A 17,579-nucleotide genomic window follows, 5' to 3' on the forward strand; every position below is an offset into this window, starting at 1 on the left:
GCAAAGAATGTGTATTCTTGGGAATATATTTTCTCTTACACTATGAAAAAGCTCATTTGGTGCATTGTCTGAAAGGAGCAATGCTTCTTTGGAAATATGTCGGGCTCTGTACCTTTCTATAGCAAGACAAAAATTGTTTGCAAGCTAATCTTCAAAAAGATTCTATGCCTTCTTATCTGAATGCCAAATCAGAAGTAGATTAAATTCTGCATAACACTTGAAAGCCCTTGGATAGGGGTTTTAATTTCATATCATCAAGAGCATTTCCACCCAAAAGATGTGTCAGACGATTTTTGGAAACTTTAGGTCATTAGTGTTAATCTTTCTTCTCAAAAAATAAAAATTCTAGTAGACATGCACTTCCAGAAAAGTGCAGCTTCACTATTATATATTTACTCTGGTGTGTAGAAACCTTCAGCAATTGTTTTCTTTAGCTGTTTAGGATGATCTGAAGCAGCTTCTGAATCAGCATCTTCATCAGTCACATTTTATGGTGTAAAAATTCAAGCACTTCTTAATCCTTTCAAATCAGCATTAACTTGTCTGAAAAGGTTTTTCGATAGATGCTTCAACTTCCTTTTTCAGCAAATCATCAAACAAACTTTTATCTTGATTTTGATTTACCACTGTCAAGTCAGATCTTCAATCCATACATCCAACAGCTATTCCATTTTAAGCATCACACATAACCTTTGAGGTCAAAGGAGTTCATGGAGTAGCATCTTGAGCTAATTTTCTCTTGATTGTCATATATTTTTCCCACTGTAGATGTTGCAAGCTTTAGTGTTTTGCCAATCACCATTATTATCATCAATTTGAAAATCACTTTTTCCACGCTTGCATGGATCAGTCAGACTTTGTTGCAGCAGGTTTTCTATGGCTCAATGCCCTTCTTGTCACCAACCTTCACCTGTTTCCAAGTAAGGAAATAGGTGAGTTTTCTTATGACCAGATATGTTTTCCCAAGAGATTGGAAATGGACACCTCTTGAATGATAGCAACATTTGCTTACAACTACCAAGTAATGTCAAGGTAAGGAGACACTAGCACACATATACACACCACTTTGCTGACATACAACATATGTAGCTAAAGACATTGCTATCATGTTAATACTGTTATTATAGCTGCCAGTTAATATTCAAAAGTTCATGGGTTGGAAATGGCAGTCATCATATTGTTTTTCGCGTTGATAGTGATTGTGTTGGTGAGAGACAGTGGTGATGATGAATATTGAGATATATATATACTTACATATATATACATACGTACATAAATATATATATATACATACATATATATATATACACACATACACACACACACACATTAGCAGACAGACACACATATATATATATAGTTATTTATACTTTGATCTCTGCTAAAATGCCCAGAAGTAACTTTTGGCTAAGAAGAAAGTGTGGTATTTAAATTATTAAATTTATCCAAGTAAAAGGTTAAATTACAGGTTATGTCCCGAAATTAATGATCATCTTTTACAGTATATGTGAGAAATCCTGTAACACAAGTTAGTTGTAAAGAGGGGAATACCTGTATATGTAATATTTGTATTTGGTAAGTCACCTTCTCAATTATGAAAGCATAAACACACACACACACACGTGTATATTTTATGCTTTTTTGAGTATACTTAAAGGTCAGATGCCCTCAGAATACTTGGACTTTGATCATGTAATGTGGAAGCAACTGACCCTGTCTTTTTGATTTGTTGTTCTATTTGTTATCCATTTGACCAAAGCTATCAAAATAATAAACAATTTTGCCTAAAGTGAATGCAACACAAAGGGTCTGAGTTAAGGGCAGAAAAAAAACAAAAAATCCATAAAATATACAAATATAATTGCAAAGTAAATGGAAAATAAAACCATACCTGATGCATGTGGCCACAAGCCACTGATTACTCGTAACAAGGAGCTTTTACCACATCCACTTTCACCAGTTAATAATACATTTGTTCCAATTTGAAGTTGAAAGGTCAAATCTTTCAAAGAAACAAGAAAGAGAAAATAAAAGAACATTTTTGTTTAATCACTAATTGATTATAATTAGTATACTCTATTATCTTATAATTAGCAATCCCACACTCACTTCTAAAATGTAAGGAGTCATGTAGCTTTTTGACAGTAAGAAACCCATTCTGCCCTGGCCCATTTCTTCCATACCTTATCCTTCTCTACTCCTCTTTCTCCTGGTGTTGGTGGCCTCACTAGAGCTGGTACCATGACAAAAGCACCCAACAAATACTGCAAAATGAATGGCATTAGGAAGGACATCCAACCATAGAAACCGTACCAAAGCAGACACTGGAGCACAATGCAGTCCTTAGGCCCATTGGATCCTGTCAAACCATCCAACTCATGCCAGCATGGAACATGGACATCAAATGATGATGACGATGACAATGATGATATTATTATATAATTAGTATGTTATATTATTTTAATAACTCTGGGCAATATAGGGAGATGTACTTGCATAGCAAGTGATTTGATCTGAGATCGTGTGCTGGAACGAAAACAATTGCAGCATGGAAGGTGCTTGTAAGCCATTTAAGAAACACACAAAAGCTGTTCGATTCACTTCAACATTTAAGTTTAATTTGTCAAAATATTTTTGTCGCTAAAATCCGCGACCTGTTCACTGACAAAAATCCGTGCTGCATCTCTGGGCAATATATTTTATTTGAACGTAAGCATCACATTGATGACGAAGATGATATATATACATACATATATACGCACATACATACACACACACACACATTTATATATATTACATTAATGAATTCGCAGAATAATAAGAGTCAGATAGATTACTTTGCAACATTTGGTTCCAACTCTCTGCAGTCTAAGTTCAAATCTTGCCTAGACCAACTTTTCTCTTCATTTTTTTTTCTTTTTGGTGGGGAGAAGGGGTAAATAAATGAATTACCAGTCATGTACTGAGATTGTTTTTGTGATACAATATAAATGGCTTGCTAGTAGCCCAAGCAGTGTCAATGCAAAGACGTGTCAGATACACTGTGCCGAGAGAAGGTGAGAAAGGGGACCTCTCACAGCTTCTGTCTTTCCAGAAATGGTGGAAAGTTAAGTAAGAATCTAAAAACATCTTCTCAAAGAAAAACCAATATGATAATGAACCATCCAAGAAAAGATTAATGTGCAGTGCAACATGGAATGGAAGTACAGGAAAGAAATGTAATCATGTTGTCAAAAGCCTGATGTATGTTGTGTTTGCAAAAGTGCTAAGTCTGCTGAGATTTATTGAAAGAAAAAATGGTGTCCTTGACTTCCTTAGTGGCAATATAGCCACAATGGAAAAGAATTCTTGGTTTGTGTCATTGAAATATGTATTGTTGTAATACAAAGCCACCACACATTTTTTTCTTTGAGTCATATCAGCTCATAAAGAAAGGATTCTTATTCCAATCTAAATGGTATCTGAATAGAGGAGGATTCTCTTGCAGGTAAGGCTATTAGTCTACCAAGATAGATAGACTAACAGTTATACTGAGGCAAGTAGGATTAAGAGCAAGGTTACAACAATACCTGCAAAGACATATTAATCCATATACCAACAGCAAAATGTCTCTACTTCCAAGAAATCTTTCAATGCTAGATATTTAATACACAATATTAAAGAATTCAGTATAATAAGCTAAATGATTACTATCAACTAAGCAATATAGTGTGCATAGACAACTGAAGTAACACCAGAGTATCACTGGTATATATATCTTTATTGACTTTCCCTACTATAGAGGAATGAAAAGCAACATCAACTCTTCTCAGGTTCTTATACAATGATTTATTGATCTTGATGATTTAAAATATCTGGTTTAGTTACTGATGTTTCGCTTCATGTTGGTACCAAACAAGCAGACCTATGTTTAAAGGTGCACACCCTGTCTTTTTACTCAGAGTATTCAATGTGTTCTTCCTTTTCTACAACAGTTGGGCATGATTTGAGGGAGATCTGGTCACAGTTTCTAGCCAGCCAAGTGAGGCTCCCTATTGTGTCATCTAATCCTTTTTATAACCCATTGTACCTGTTACTACCAGAATTTAGTCTATTTATTCTTTTACTTGTTTCAGTCATTTGACTGTGGCCATGCTGGAGCACCACCTTAAAGCATTTTTTGTTGAAAAAATTGACCCCAGGGCTCCTTCTTTGTAAGTCTAATACTTATTCTAGCAGTCTCTTTTGCCAAACTGCTAAGTTATTGTTACATGAACACGCCAACATCAGTTGACAAGAGATAGTAGGGGGACAGACACAAAGACACACACACACACAGTTTTCATCTACCAAATCCACTCACAAAGGTTTGGTGGGACTGAACCTGGAACCATGTGGTTGGAAAGCAAGCTTCTTACCATTAAAAAAAAGAAAAAAACATCTTCTTACAATTAAAAAAAAGAAAAAACAGTTGAATCAACATCTCAGAATGGGAACTTACTTTTACAAAGCATCACATTAGATCTAGGTATGCTATATGAAACATTCTGTACTTTGAAAGCAACATTTGAGCAACTGAAGGAATCTTCTAGAAGGGAAGATCTACGAAAAGAACAGTCATTTATAAATCTGAAAATAAAGTGATAATATTTACAGAAATTATTCATTCATATAACCAGACAGCATTTGCCAAAGTGTATTTTGTTAATGAACAAGTCCCATGAATTCTAACCCTAGGGACTGGCTCATTTCAGTGTTTTTCAATCAATCTCATCTATTAATGTTGCAGCAGCAATATTTCCAGGGTCTTGTCACAAACACTAGATGCCTATCTGGCAAATATCAAAAACAAAAACTGCTTCTAAAAACGTTAATGAATTATATTCAACTTTTAAGCAATCCATTCAAGATCAACAATAAAGTAAATGCAATAGGCTCTGTCTACAACGTTCTCTAACAAACATGCTAACAGCTACACAACAAGCATTAACTACAAATAAATATGCCACACAATGTGCTTTGACTGCAGTTCTAAATAAGACCAAGGAAGGAGTTCTCTCTGTATTATCCTTGTGTGTGTGTGTTCATATCTATCTATCTATCTATCTATCTATATATATATATATATTATATATATATATATATATATATATATATATATATATATATATATATATATATATACATACTTGGTGTAACAGCAAAATTGTCATGCTCACAAATTCTTAAAATTTCTTAAAACCAATAAACAAATCGATTTGCAATTTTCCATTTTTCCAGCTAAGGCATTTGACCATATTAACACCAGTTTTTGTAAGAATCAGTGAAATACCCATTGACATATTTAGTTAGAAAGAGAACAGGCTGAAATCGTTTGGTACCAGCCTCACCAGGTCTTCCCAAATAAGCAATGTTGAGAGGGCTAAGATCATCTTGGCCTTCAGTAAAGGTACCAACATTCATTCTCTGGCTCCTATCTTCAAAATCCATTTAAGAACCATCAAGAGAACTGGGAATAAGTTTAAGAAAGAGGAAATAATAGAAATGAAAACTGGATCAGGAAATCATAACTGCAAGAGGAATTATCATTTCAATCTGGAGCTGAAGAGATCGATCAGAAGAGATCCATCTGAATCCATAAGAGGTTTGGCACATAAGAGAGGAGTTTTGGTTATGAAAGTTCCAAGAGTAGTGACAAAAGACTTGAAAATGAAATCATACTGAGACTTGTGAGGCACCTTGTTACTCCAGGACCAAAGGTTAGAAGGTTGAAGGGGGTGAAGATCATCTTGAACCAAGTGAAACATAATCCTGGAGTGATCTCTTACACAGATGAGAAGAATTTCACCCAAGATAAGCACACAAATAGATGCAAGAACTGCATTCTGGTTTCACCTCCTCATGAGAGAGCCAAAAATGTCATTTTCAAGTGCAAAAACCTTGCCATGGTGATGATTTTTGCTTGTGTGGCTTGTAATGGCAAGAAGATGCCATTGATCATCTTTGAGATGGCTGAGAAATTGACAAATTTGTTATGTTCAGGTTTTGAAAGATGTAAAGACCTGGATTCTTTCTGAATATCCTAAGGTAAGAAATGAGGGAAACCCCAACAAGATCACTAAGAACTTCAAGTTTACATTCCAGCAAGATGGGGCACCTTATCACACAAGTGCAGTGGCTCAAAAATTTCTCAGGGAAAAGTTTAGGTACAGGTTTGGAGATAAGGACATCTGGCCTCCTTCATCACCTGATTTGAACTCTTTAGAATTCAGCAACTGGAATGAACTGGTCAGAAAAGCTTGTGAGAAACCCCACAATAATCTGCAAACCTTCAAAAACTCCATCTGTAGGACGTAGGAGGAATACATTAATGAGGAATTCCTTAAGAAAGCTTGGGGTGCAATCAGGAAGAGGGTTGAGAATGTCATTGCTAAAAGAAGAGTAACACTTGATGCCGAACAGGTAGAATTTCAGCCAGAACTGTCTCTGACACTTTGAAAGAAAATTTTAAGCTTCCATTTGAACTTTATTCCAATCTCTTATAAGCACTCAACCTTGAGCTATGGTTAGATATTTATGAAAATGTCATTTGTGTCCATGATCAATTTCATCATGATTTTTCTGGTAAGCTTGGAGAGTAATCAATTTTTCTTGCCTAAAGTAGAGTCTAATAGTGTTGGGAAAAGCTCTGATAATTCCATTAAGTTATCTTTAAGCATTCCTGAAATACAAAGGTCCGAAGCTGAATCTAAAATTCAAAATTTAGACAATTTTGCTGATATACCCAGTATATGTACAGGTTTGGTCAAAAGTCACCCAAGAGACAGTAAATCAAAATTCCATAAATACTTAATATTCAATTTTATTTATTCATTCCAATTATGAATGTTTAATAATTGAATGCTGTGAGTTAAAATCACCATTTTTCCCAACATTTGTCTATTTATTAGCAAAGTCTCATATAAAATATTTTTTAATTTTAATGTTGGAATTAAATGGGTTTTGATTTACTGCCAGGTGACTTTTGGCCAACTCTGTATACATACACACACATATAAAATTAAATATATATACACACATGTGCGTGTGTGTGTGCGTGTGTGTGTGTGTGTGGAACTAATTAATTCCATCTTCAGAGATGAAAAAACTTTTCTTTCAATTTTCAACTAAATTACAATCTAGTTTGTATAATCTGTGATCGTCAAGTATCTTATTCCTGTATAACTACATAGGACTTTTGCTGCACCTAGTTTAGAAACCTAGTTTGATGCTGTGTACTCTTGTAGAAAGACATCAGATGATGACTGAAGGGCAAACCAATTGAAATGTAAAGTGGATGGGAATAATAAAAATATTTTCATTCCCTGAATCCAAGAATCATGTTAATAATCCCAAAACTTATAAGCTTAAGGATATTAAAACTATTATTACTACTACTGCTGCTGCTGTTAGTGACCGTATTGCAAAGATGAATAATAATTTTTTTTTATTCATATACTTGATTGATGCAAACTAAATTAAAAAATGTGACACCTTGTTATGATGGACATTATAAGAATCTTTCAATCTTGCTAGTGCTGACTAACTGAAACAAGTAAGATACTTGGGAAGATGAAATAGCACAGTTAGAGAGCAAAATAACTTCTTTCACAAATTTCAGTTTCTAATATCTAATATCAATTTACATTAAAGGCCCAGAGTTCAGCTAATGTTTTATGTGTATATGTATGTGTTTGCTAGTTAGTAGTTAGAAGAGAAAAATTTCAAAGGGAGACAGATCCATGAAAGCAAGAATGGAGTTCAAAATATTTAGTATGGAGTACTGAAAGTTGGATACAATAGGAATAGATGGAAAGTGTTGAAACAGGAACACTGAATGCAGTTAAGGTGAGCACAATATAAAGCTACTGAATTTAGGGAAGTAAAGTTTGTTGTAATAGCAAAAAGAGTAAGCGACAGGGAGAAAACAGTTCAAAAACATGATGGTAATAGTGAAGTTTAGCTTTGTGAAAGCTCACTTTTCATGTAAAAGGCTTTTATTAGAATGCATTCAGAATAGTTTGTACATTTGTAGTGGACTTGGCCAGTTTCTAGTTCATGGCGTAATTCATTCAGCAGTTAAACCTCCAATGCTTTATGTGTTTGTGTAGCATACTCAGCTAGTTTTTATTTCATGATGTAATTTAATCAATAATTAAAACCTCCACTGACATATAAGAACATATGAATGGTTGAAGTAAATAGCCAGCAGACAATCAGATGTTGCTATTTCATATCTTGTCACCTGTACTGTACTATAGACATGACATAATGGGTAGAGGGTAAAGACCCTCTTTGATCATAAATGACCATGGGATTGCACCTAGAAAGTCTTCTCCAAGGCACAAGTCTCGGTAGGGTTGTTTATGGAAGACTAGCAGTTGCCCATACATACCAGCCTCCCCTCTCCACACCACTGATGTTATCCAAAGGAAAGGCAAAGGCCGATACAACTTGGCACCAATGATGTCACAACTCATTTCTACAACTGAGTGAATTGGAGCAATGTGAAATAAAGTGTCTTGCTCAAGAGCACAACACATAGCCCAGTCTGAGGATCAAACTCACTACCTCATGATTGTGAGCCCGATGCTCTAACCACTGAGCAAGGGCTTTAAATATCGAAGTCCAATTTGATATATATGTAGGCCATGTAACCACACATACATTTCTTGGACTTGTTTCTTTCTCTCCAAACCTTTTCTCTCTGATCTTTCTCACAAAGAGCCATGCTTGAAATGTTTATACACCCACTCTTTCTTCCATCTTACACTGAGTGTCACCCTAATACATTCCATGTGTACATCTTTTTGACTTATGTTGTTTTGTAATTTTTCATTTTCGATTTGCCCTTTAAAATTGATTTTGTGTTTTGTTAACTGACAATGCTGAGATCAACTACTCCTGTACATAGAGATTGTCTTAGAGTTTCTAAATGGAAATGTAACTGCCAATGGTAGCATCACAATCATGTTCTCTTTCTTTCACACTGAAGTGAAAACTGTCATGACAGCCACCAGATACTACACAATTAAAACTGTCAATAATGAACTCATAATTTAAATTATAATCAAATATCCTTCTTTTCAATTTTTATTACATCTTTTAACTCCAGTTATAATGTAAAGTGTATATGAATTTTTTTACATTTTTAACTTGTTATAAAGAGACTATATGCATTTTATAACATTTTTAATTCCAACTGTATATGGGATTTCTTTTTTTACAATTTTAACTTCAGTTATTATGTAGGATGTATATGGTTTTTATTTTAGCTTTATTTAATATATATTTTCAATTCCAGTTATTTTGAAGGATATATATGTGCTTGCTTGGAACTTTTTAAATTGTTACTAGTAGGCTACTGGTATTAAAAGGAGATACAAAAATACAACGGTTTTTGTCTACTTTTAAAAAGAAAGATTCATTCGTAACCATACAGCAAAGTAACTATGTTTATTTTATAACCATCATACATCTTTGTTTCATTAACTGATCTATACCAAATTAGGTTTCCATTGGTTTTAATTTAAATGTATATATCAAGGAACACTAAAAACAGAAAATGATTTTAAAAAATTGAATATATTCAAATGGCTACTTGATAATTCTAATGTTGTTCAGAGCAGAAAATACAACCAGCATAGAAATGGTAAATGAATGAATAAATAAATGTATGTAAATAATAAAACATGGTACTGAATCTGTAACATTTTGAAGAAGATATTAGATATAGGAAAAATTAGTTCAATCCCATTTTATAGCAGACAGATTTACATTTCATCTACACGAAAGTTAAAATTCTCTCAGATCAAAAAAAAAAAAAAAAACAAGAAAAGAAAACAAACTCCTAACTGGTTCAATACCTCAATGTTTGTTTAACCCTTTAGCATTTAAACTGATCAAATACTTTATGTTCAAACTGGTCAAATCCAGCCTCTCACACCTATCTAACAATGTCATTTCTTAAAATAAATGATCCCATCTTAAAGCTATGAGATAATCCATGATGAACTCAAGAGAATGTGAATAAATATGTATTACACTTGACAGAATAATTTGAATGCTAAAGAGTTAAACAAAATCAAAATTGTCAGGTGAGAAACTTCTAATGTTAGTAATAGGACAGTCTGGTTACAGAAAAGATGAAATAGTAAGGAAGAAGGATTAAAAAAAGGAAAAATTTATTCCTGTCTCATGGAATACCTTCTCTCTGTTGAATTGGCATATGTGGTTATCAAGGGTTTCTCACTGTTCTTCAGTTGAAGCAAAGTTTCAAACAGCAGTCCAACACTGTAATATCAGAAATATTTTTTTTTAACCAATTACCATCCACAACCACCACCATCATCATCATCATTGACATTATCATCATTATTTTAATGTCCACTTGTCCATGCTTACATGCTTCAGACAGAATTAGATGAGGTAGATTTCATATAGCCTGAGGCCCTTCCTGTTGCCAACGCATACCTGTTTCTATTGGAAACAAATAGTCCAGACATAGCTACATGGTGAACTAGAAACAAACAACACTTCAAATAGTTTCGATCTTCCTTCCAAAATCAAGTCATCTGCTGATCTTGACACTGTAATTGGTGAGGAGTTATCTCCCTGCTGGCAACACAAACAAGCGATACAAGTTTTTCTCATGCTATCTACCACAGTAAAGTTTATTCTAACGGAACATCCACATTTAAGTGGGGATAAATTTAACCTCTCAGTATGAGCACTGCCTCTGTTGCTAGTATATAACTGACATTGTATTTCCATGTCAGTGAGTGTTATCTTTTTTGTACATTGGCTAATAGTTAAACTTAAGACTTTTTCATAAAGTAGGTGCAGGTATGGATATGTGGTTAAGAAATTCACTTCCCAACCACATTCAACTAAAAATGCTTCATGGCAGTGCCCCAGCATAGCTGCAGTCTAATGACTGAACAAGTGGTGAAGATGATGATGGTAGTGAAGACGATGATGATGATGATAATGGTAGCGAAGGTGATGGTGTTGATGACGATATTGGTAAAGATAATAGCTGACAATGGTTGTGGTGATACTGATTATGATGATAGTGGTGATGGTGGTGGTGGTGGCAATGATAACAATGGTAGTGATAATGCTGATAGTGACTATGATCATGGTGGTGGTAGTGATGATGAAGATAACAATGATGACAAGAATGACAGGGGCAGTAATGATGATAAATGATTTAAGCGTGACTGTATGTAGTATAATAGATTACAAATATAAAAGAATATTTAGCTTATATAATTCAATGTAAGCAAAAGATGGGTTTCATATGAAACAAAAAAAAAATACAGCAACAATTAGAAATGTTTCTCACCGGTGAGCAAGACCAGCTGTCGTAGCAGCATTCACGGACAAATCAATTAGCCTGGTGAAGTTGTTTATTAAATATATTATAATGAAGGCATTCTGAAAAAAAAAAAAATAGATATGTAAAATTATATACAGGTGCAGGCATAGCTATCATCATCATCATCATTTAACGTCTGTTTTCCATGCTAGCATGGGTTGGACGGTTCAACTGGGGTCTGGGAGGCCAGAAGGCTGCGCCAGGCCCAGTCTGATCTGGCAGTATTTCTACAGCCGGATGCCCTTCCTAACGCCAACCACTCTGTGAGTGTAGTGGGTGCTTTTTACATGCCGCCTGCACAGGGGCCAGAGCAGGCTGGCAAACGGCCACGATCGGATGGTGCTTTTTACGTGCCACCAGCACGGAGGCCAGTGGTTAAGAAGTTTACTTCCAAGCTTCAAAGCTTTGGGTTGAATCTCACTGCATTGCATCTTGAGTAACTGTCTTCTTCTATAGCCCCAGGCTGACCAAAGCCTTGTAAGTGGATTAGGAAGATGGAAACTAGAAGACATTCATTGTGTATATGTGTATGAAGGTGTATGGCTCAGTGGTTAAAAGACCAGGCTGACAACCATGAGGCTGTGAGTCCAATTCCTGGACCAGATTGTGTGTTGTGCTCTCAAGCAAGACACTTTATTTTACATTGTTCCAGCTCACTCATCTTTAGAAATGTATCTGCCTTTGCTTTTCCCTTAAATAATATCAGTGACATGGAGAGGGGGGGATGGTATGCATGGGCGATTGCTGGTCTTCCATAAAAACAACCTTGCCCAGACATGTGCCTAGGAAAGGAACTTTCTAGGTGCAATTCCATGGTCATTCATGACCGAAGGGGGTCCTATATATATATATATATATATATACATATATACACACACACACACACATACACACATACACGTATATGGTTCAAATGTACAGGAAACGAAAGACAGAGACAAGCGAGGGAATAACAAGCAGATGTATTAGTTTGACACTAGAGGAAAATGGATGTCTTTGACATTTTGAGCCTACATTCTATGAAAAAAAGGGATGATAGGGAAAAAATGGAGAGTGATAAAAAAAATGTGTTGGGTTTAATGGTTTCACATGTTGAATTGACCAGAAGAAATAAGCCATTGGAAGGGGAGATAACAGTGACCAGCCCAAACTGGGATGTGTAAGCACATGTGTATGTGAGAATGGCATGTGTGAGTGTATGTGTGTATGAATATGTACCCGAGCATAAGATTATGTGAGCCTGTGTATGTGTATGGAAGCATGTGTGTGTAGATGTATAAGTAAACAAATATGTGCGCTGTGTAAAGTGATGTGCGTTCCACGTAATTGTATGTGTGTGTATATATATATATATATATATATATATATATATAGCACAGCGCTATGTACTGACAGGGGAGATAACTGCTCCACTGTAAGCAAGGTCACTATACTAGCTAGCTAGTTTCACTTAGCTCATCAGTAGTAACTTCCCCGTCGATATATATATATATATATATATATATATATATATATATATATATATATTATTTTATTCTTTTACATGTTTCAGTCATTTGACTGTGGCCATGCTGGAGCATTGTCTTTAGTTGAGCAAATCGACTCCAGCACTAATTCTTTGTAAGCTTAGTATTTACTCTATCGGTTTCTTTTGCCAAGCTGCTAAGTTACAGGAATGTAAACACACCAACATCAGTTGTCAAGCGATGGTGGGGAGGATAGACAGAGACACACAAACATATACACGTATATATACATATATATAAAACGGGCTTCTTTCAGTTTCCGTCTCCCAAATCCATTCACAACGCTTTGGCCAATCCGAAGCTATAGTAGAAGACACTTGCCAATGTACCACACAGTGGGATTGAACCTGGAACCAGGTTATATATATATATAACGAGCAAAACGCCAGCCATTCAATGGACAGTGCTGAATCATATCTGCTGAATAAAAAGCAATCAGTGTTTTCTTTTCATTAAAAAATAACAAAGCATGCCTTTATTCCAATAAAATTTTTGGTTTTGTTAAACAAAGTGAAGGTAAAAAAAAAACTTCTTGAGAAACCAAATAGTCTTTCCTTCCTTCATGCCAAGAAAATTGAAGAAAATATCTCTTTTGCATCTTACTTTTTTAGTCTCATAAATATACTGCATTTTGTGGCATTATTTCAAGCCAGTCGGCTTATTTTGTGCAAACTGCACGTGCATTTTTCTCACGTACGTGTAGTATCGATTGCAACAGCTGATGTACTTGTGCGTACAAATGCATGTTTCCATGGCTTTATCAATCGCATTCTCACCTGGAATCGATTTTTGCAATTTTTCAAGACTTATACACGCCCTGGCTTGTAACAACTGACATGCTGAACTACAGCCAAATAAACCTTTCTAGAAACTCCATTGGGCACCAACCACTTTACAGAGTGTGCTGGATACTTTTTATGAGCTACATGTACTGGTGCTTTTAGGTGTAAGCAAAAGATGGTTTGACATAAAAATAATTTTTAAAAATTAAAAAACAGACACAATGGCAATTTCAGACCTTACAATTACAACAGTTAATCGTTTGTGTCATCATAAACAAAGCATATCTGTTTGCCTAAGTCCTCTGCATAACAATTTCCACTTATATTTCATAATTGAGGAATCAGCAACAGGCAGTATTTCTAGCTCTATAAGCATTGGCTTCATTAAGTATCTATACTTTACAAAAAGAAAAAAAAAGAAATAATAATAAAAAGCAACATGTTAACTATAATGTTAACTATTATAAGATGTTATAGTTAACATGTTGCTTTATATTATTTTTTTTTGTTAACTATTATAAAATATTGTGAAGGCACATCATGACTCAGTGGTTAGAGTGGTGGGCTCATAATCATGAGGTAGTGAGTTCAATTCTCGGATCAGGCTGTGTTGTGTTCTTGAGGAAGACACTATTTCACATTGCTCCAGTTCACTCAGCTGTAGAAATGAGCTGCGACATCACTGGTATCAAGCTGTATCAGACTTTGCCTTTCCCTTGGATAACACTGGTGGAGTGGAGAGGAGAGGCTTGTGCCTTGGAGGATAACTTTCTAGGTGCAATTCCATGGTCATTCATGACCAGTGGGAAGTCCTTTTTTTTATAAGACACTAGCAGCATAGCCCGGCATTGCCCGGGTATGTAAGAGCCCCTGGAGCAGACACGATGCTCGCTGTGAATTAAAAAATAATTCCTGCCAATTTGTGAAAGATATTGTTGAAAATATTTCTTCTTGAATTTGAACGCGATTTCCCAAAATGGCATGATTTTATCGATTTTTTCTAATGGTAAGGTATTGCATGGAAAACTAACATCAGAATTAAGTTTGTTAGGGTAACATTAAGCTTCACAATGAGTTTGGTGAAAATTGATTGCAAGTTGCGAAAACTACAACAGAAAATGTGTTGCATATAAAAAGCTTAGATTATCGACCCCATGTCGAATTTATCAATTTTTTTCAGAACTGGGGGAACTTTTCAAAATTTTCTCTGCGTTAGTTTTGAATTATGACATTGGGCTATGTGTGTGTCAAGTTTCATCAGAATCGGTTGAAAGCCGTGGTCAGGGTGAGGGTACAACCTGACAGACACACAGACACACAGACAGACAAACTGCCGTTTATATATTATAAGACATATCTGCCCATCCATTTTTATGCTAGAAAGTCTACATCAGTGTTTCTCAACCACTTTTTACCTATGTACTCCTTTGATTTCTATTTTACTTGGACATATCCTCCTAGCCATCCAATGTTTTAAAAAATCATATTTTTTTATAATTAAATATTAGTAAGAATTGTATAAACAAAACAGTTAAAATATTTTGTGCATTGTAGAAATATAACCAATTTATTACATATAAACTATAGTAACAAATTCTCATGTGGAACCCCAAGAGCCATATGGACCCTTGTTGAGAATCAATGGTCTACATAGATGCTCCTTTCAAGAATGTATACATTCTTTTATATCTGTTGGAATCTAGCTATTTTTTAAAAATATTATTTTAACATTTGTACTTTTTGTAAAATTAGTTCCATTTTCTGTAGTAGTGGCTTCAGGCAGCATTTTCAATGACTTACATTTATCAAATTATCCAGTTAAAAAAAAAAAATAGAAGCAGCAACAGTAATAACAAGTATGAAACAAAGGAAAAGGAAATTGTTTTTTTTTTAACATACCTTACTTATGACTGAAGATAATTCTGCAGCAGACAAGTCATTATACAAACCAGCAAATATTGGAATGGCAAGAATGATATAATTTAGTATTACACCAATATAGTCCGACATCTTGACAAAAACTGGAAAAAATTAAAATATTTGTCACATAGTTTCACTGGTTGTGCATGCATTCTGTTTTATGTTCAAGCATTGGAGGGCTGGACCTAGAGTCTTTTATACAGAATACATGGTGAAAAAATGTGTAACTTGGTGAACAGTGGATTTAATTTGGGTAGCTCATTAATGTGCATATGTAACTTGCTGGCCTTGTGCTTAAATTTGGTAACTTGCTGGCCTTGTGCCAAAATGTGAAACCAATATATTATAATCTGAAAAGTGGAAGCACATGGCTTAGTGGTTAGGGCATTGGACTCACGATCGTAAAATTGTGGTTTTGCTTCCTGAACCGATTGATGTGTTGTGTTTTTGAGCAAAACACTTCATTTCATGTTGCTCCAGTACAATCAGATGGCAAACTTGAGTAATCTTGTGATGGCTGGTATCTCATCCAGGTGGGGAATTTATATGCCAAAGAAACTGGGAAACCAGCATGTGTGTGTGTGTGTGTGTGTGTGTGTGTGTGTGTGTGTGTGTGTGTGTGTGTGTGTGTGTGCATGTGTGTGATAGATACTGAAAAGAATCACCATCATTGTCACTGTCTTTTAACAACCAGCTTCCATGCTGGGATGATTTGATAGAATCCAAGACATCCAACAGCTCTGGAAATGGCATCATGCTCCAATGTCTGCTTTGGCATGGTTTCTACAGCTGGACATCTTTTCTGGTACTAACCTCATTACAGAGAATAATCAGTGCTTTTTCATGGCAACAGCTCTAGTGAGGTCACCATGTTGTTTGCAAGACTAAGATACCAGTCAATTGTAAAGTGGTTAGTATTAGGAAAGGCTTTCAGTTGTGTTAACCATGCCAAAACAGACATTCAAGCATGACACATCCTATCAAACTGTCCAATCAATGTTAGCATGGCACATGGATGCTAAAAGATGATTTATTCATGACTGACCACAACTCTACCTGTGTTCATCACTCATTCTATTAACCTCTATTCCCATCTCTATTCATCTACCAGTCTCCTTTCAAACTTCCATGAACTTACTTACCTACCCATAGGTGCAGGTACGGCTGTGTGGTAAGCTTGATTCCCAACCACATGGTTCCAGGTTCAGTCCCACTCCTTGGCACTTTGAGCAAGTGTCTACTATAACCTTAGGCTAACCAAAGCCTTATGAGTGGATCTGGTACTCAGAAACTGAAAGAAGCCTGTCATATATATATATATATACACACATACATATGGTTCTAGATAATTTGACTCCCTGTATCATTTCAGTCACCTATTTGGTTGTTTATTTACAGAGTAATTTAGTTAACTGAAAGTATCATTTTGGTCATCCATTCAGGTGTTTTGTTTACAGGTTTACCCATGATCCATCCCTGTCTCATTTGTTACTTAAAACGAAAATATGCATACACCATGCCTCATGTTTTTAACAGTAGCTGTGGAAGGAAGAAATCTGCAGATGACAAGAATTATATATATGAAGCACAGAAACAAAATGCCAATAGATCTATCTGACTTCTGGAATGCGAAATTAAGTAAAACACTAGGCAGGTGATGGAACTTCTAAGTGCTCCTCAACAATATTTTATCATGCTTCATATTCAAGTGGGTTCATTCAGTGTTCTACAATTGTTTGCATTACTTCCAAACAAGAATCAAGAAACTTACACCCACCTTTTTAATAAGCTAAATGAATTACATCAAGGACTGAGCCCTGAAAAAATTATGATGGATTTTGAAAAAGCTCACATTAATAGAATTTTATCTGTGTTTTCTAGAGCTTCCATCTCTAATAGTTTTTTTTCATCTATCTCAAAGTGTACAGAAAAGTATGTGAATTTGGCTTTAAG

At 35.1% G+C, this 17,579-nt stretch overlaps 1 protein-coding gene across 4 annotated transcripts in view; it reads right to left on the reverse strand.

Moving 5' to 3' along the window:
• LOC115217284 (lysosomal cobalamin transporter ABCD4-like) overlaps positions 1 to 17,579 on the reverse strand; it is an 83,994-nt gene that overhangs the window by 19,571 nt on the left and 46,844 nt on the right. For 3 of the 4 annotated variants that reach the window (XM_029786925.2, XM_029786927.2, XM_029786928.2), the window contains 5 exons: positions 15,606 to 15,727; positions 11,366 to 11,457; positions 10,225 to 10,311; positions 4,481 to 4,608; positions 1,892 to 2,002 (listed from right to left, as the gene is read on the reverse strand). In XM_029786925.2, coding sequence (XP_029642785.1) covers positions 1,892 to 2,002; positions 4,481 to 4,608; positions 10,225 to 10,311; positions 11,366 to 11,457; positions 15,606 to 15,727 — 540 coding nt within the window. The remainder of the gene's footprint in view (positions 1 to 1,891; positions 2,003 to 4,480; positions 4,609 to 10,224; positions 10,312 to 11,365; positions 11,458 to 15,605; positions 15,728 to 17,579) is intronic. The other variant, XM_029786926.2, reaches the window with a different exon arrangement.

The sequence above is a fragment of the Octopus sinensis genome, linkage group LG11, assembly GCF_006345805.1.
Source record: "Octopus sinensis linkage group LG11, ASM634580v1, whole genome shotgun sequence".
Taxonomy (NCBI): domain Eukaryota; kingdom Metazoa; phylum Mollusca; class Cephalopoda; order Octopoda; family Octopodidae; genus Octopus; species Octopus sinensis.